This window comes from Fulmarus glacialis, unplaced genomic scaffold, assembly GCF_000690835.1.
Source record: "Fulmarus glacialis isolate BGI_N327 unplaced genomic scaffold, ASM69083v1 scaffold8319, whole genome shotgun sequence".
NCBI lineage: Eukaryota > Metazoa > Chordata > Aves > Procellariiformes > Procellariidae > Fulmarus > Fulmarus glacialis.
In genome coordinates this window covers 1,980-5,023 of record NW_009235146.1, presented here as the reverse complement: position 1 = coordinate 5,023, position 3,044 = coordinate 1,980, and the positions used below count along the sequence as shown (strand labels likewise).

The window sequence follows — 3,044 nt, the reverse complement described above, 5'->3', positions numbered from 1 at the left end:
CCCTACCCATAACCTGCAGTAACATTGCCATGCACACGGGTGTTTTTAGCAAGTCTTTTTCATGAGCAGCAATAAAAGCTATCTGAGATCAAAACATGTAAGAAAAAAAGTGGTTTGGTTTTAATTCACAGACCTGGGCAGAGGTGAGTATGGAAGAAGTAAACATAGACTCATGTCTTGATTGTACACTGTACCTCTTGGATTAAATCCTCTAGGTATCAGTCCAAAAGCCTCCATCTCAGGGACCTCATTTTCTTCATCGTTGGAGTTGTTTGATGGGAGGGCTCTTCTCCCATTCAGAGAAGGTTTCTTCTTCTCCTCGTTGGTGTTTGTTGTTTCAGACATCCTGTATGAAAAATGTTGTAATGCCATGAAAGAAAGAAAGAGTGCAAGGATAAAGCAAACATGAGCCAGTGTGGCACATGTAAGATGGGAGAAACCAAAAACAGTGTAGGGTGCCAGAGAGCTACACATTTTTAGATTCACATAAATAAAAACTGAGAGGCAGAAAACATCAGTCTAATGATGGAGTACAGCTCTCTAAGGATTAGAAGGCACTTTGTGTTTGTCAAAACACATGAATAAAAGAAGAAGAGGGGTGGGAGAAGGAGAGGGAGCCTAACACAGAAGTATTTGCCTAGGAGAAGCAGGGCATTAAAAACATTAGGGAGTTTCAGGTGAAAACTAGAAAATCATTCACCCTCCCACCCTCCAAAACAGCATTATTGAATCCAAAATAGCAAATTATATTTCCAGAAAGTGCATCACAAACTACCTCCCCCTAATAAAAATGACATTCTAAGTTATACTGCAATCATCCCAAATACTACAGCCTACAACAGTCTATGGATGATTACTGGAGAATTGTATTTTTGTCCCTACGCACACAAACACCCAATATCTAAAGGGCTAACTCCTGCACCCAGAGAATCCACTTCTGAGAAAGACAGAGAGAGAAGAAAAAAGGGGAGGATGGGAAGGGAAAAAAAAAGAAAAGAAAAAAGCTCTTATCCACTTATTTCTCTTCCGCTAATGACCTTAAGGGAAATCTCAGATGTAGGCTGATCAGAGACTTCTCTTTGAGCTAGTCAAAACTGCTTTCACATCTATTTCAGTGTAAGCATGTAGCAATGAAAAAGCCATGCCTCTCTTCTAAGAAAATATTCGTGGCTGAGAACACAACTTCTTCCCAAAGCTCCTGAAAACAGCAATTCAAAATGTAGCAATTATTTAATAGCAGTAAGCTCTTAAAGGAAGCTTTTTAGTTAGCAAGGGTACCTTCTTTTCAGATAGTCTTTTTTTTTTTCTTCTCCCTTGCAGAATTTCTGAAGTGCAACAGAAGCCTAGAAAAAGTTGGGGGGTTTTAAGTAACCTCTCTATATCCTCCTCCCTCCTGTTGCAATAGGACAGCGCTGAAAGGGTTGCCAAGCCCTCCCCACACCACCTCCGATGATCTGCCACCGCTGTTGGCACGTCTTTGCTTACTCCCTCCCTCTCTCTGCCTGTCTCACCCCAGCCCCACTCACCAGGAGCATTTCAGGGTGCTTGGGCTAAGGAAACAGCTCGGGCACCGAAGTTTCAGTTCTTAGTGAGACGGAGTAGAGCTGCTCATGGCACAAGGGCGTATAAAGTGGGAGACTGGAGGGAATTTTCTGAGGGACACAGCCCAAGAAGCCGTGCTCACCAGTCTTTAATTGTGTCTCTATCTCATGGTGCCTGCAATGCAACTTCAGGTGCTGGTTTTCAGGCAGACACAGTGAGGGTTCCCCTGCCTGGTGCCTCACGGCAGTCCTTTCAGAGGACTGTGGGGAACACGGACATGGAGAGCTCTTTGGTGGCCCAGCGGAGAGGACCTTTTTCTTGGGACCTTGTGCAGTTCAGGAGAGTGAAGGTATTTTGCACCACACAGCTATGTTTGGGGCAAATGACCTTCAGCTCTTGCCCGTGATAAAATGTGTATCACCTAAAAAACAGTGTCTGGGGCAGTACCTGGTGGAAGCGTTTTAGCTCCACATCAACTTTGTTCAGTTCCACCAAGCTCTAAGATAACTGGGAACTGTGTGACACCTCCTCTGTCAGACATAACTCCACAAACCAGTGGAGTTACGTGGAGAAAAAGCAGTGTACAGGGAAGAATTCAGTCCCACTGTCCTGCCAGCCACTGCTGTTTGGCAGCAGAGGTACAAGTCACCTACTAAGAGCATGCATGGGCAGTGGAGAGACCCTCTTACTCACATGGGACCAGCCATGGGCACTTACTTGCCTCAGTTGCAGGGTAGATGAAAGAGTGAGGAGACACAGTGAAGAGGACTCCACTCTCTTTCAGCCAGCTATGGCTTCCGGGCCCATAATATCAGTGAAGCCTTAAACCTCTGCTGGCTTAACACCATTGAAATCAAGCCAGGAGGCAGAAGAGGAGAGAATTGGGTCACATTCCCGTAATGGGAAGCAGCAAGTAAATCATCTGGAAGACAGGACCCCCATCACAGTTCCCTGGGATTTCCCAGTAGAGGCCACAGCCACAGTGAGGTAGCTCCACACAAGCCAGGACACCTGCACGGCGTGGGGCAGAGATGCCAACTGGGGAACGGGGATCAGTGTGCCTGCACCAGCACGGCATTGTAGCCGGGCTAACGAGCTTACTGTGGCTGATTGCCAAGGCATGGCACCAGGCTGCAGTGGTTTTGGAGGCAGCCTCGCTATCTGCACACGAGTGTTGCACTGTCTCATAGCCAAAAGGCTCGAGCTCTCCCCCGCCTCCCCCAGCAGGCTGTTAGGCATGTAGCACGGAAAGCCACCTAGCCTGGGACTCCCCTTCCCCTGCCCCGCTCCCCCAGGAGCGCAGGCACCCTGCAGGGAGTGATCCGGTCCCGTCGCTGGCATCCTGAGCTGCCATTTCCATTGACTCACTTTTAGGCAGATGGGCCCTGCAGTAACCATCTGGAGGGCAAGCGGCACCCCTGGCACCCAGGAACACAATAAGCTTTCTGGGGGAGGAGGCTGGTTGCTGATTTTCTTTTTTCTTTTTTTTTTTTTTTCCCCTT

The 3,044-nt window shown here is 47.6% G+C and overlaps 1 protein-coding gene across 1 annotated transcript in view; it reads right to left on the bottom strand.

The window, feature by feature from the left end:
- The window catches only part of F13A1 (coagulation factor XIII, A1 polypeptide), a gene marked incomplete at its 3' end in the record, with an annotated part of 54,469 nt that extends 54,124 nt beyond the window's left edge, over nt 1-345 (bottom strand). Inside the window, exon 1 of the mRNA XM_009585902.1 lies at nt 195-345. Coding sequence (XP_009584197.1) covers nt 195-345 — 151 coding nt within the window. The remainder of the gene's footprint in view (nt 1-194) is intronic.
- Between the last annotated feature and the right edge of the window lie 2,699 nt (nt 346-3,044).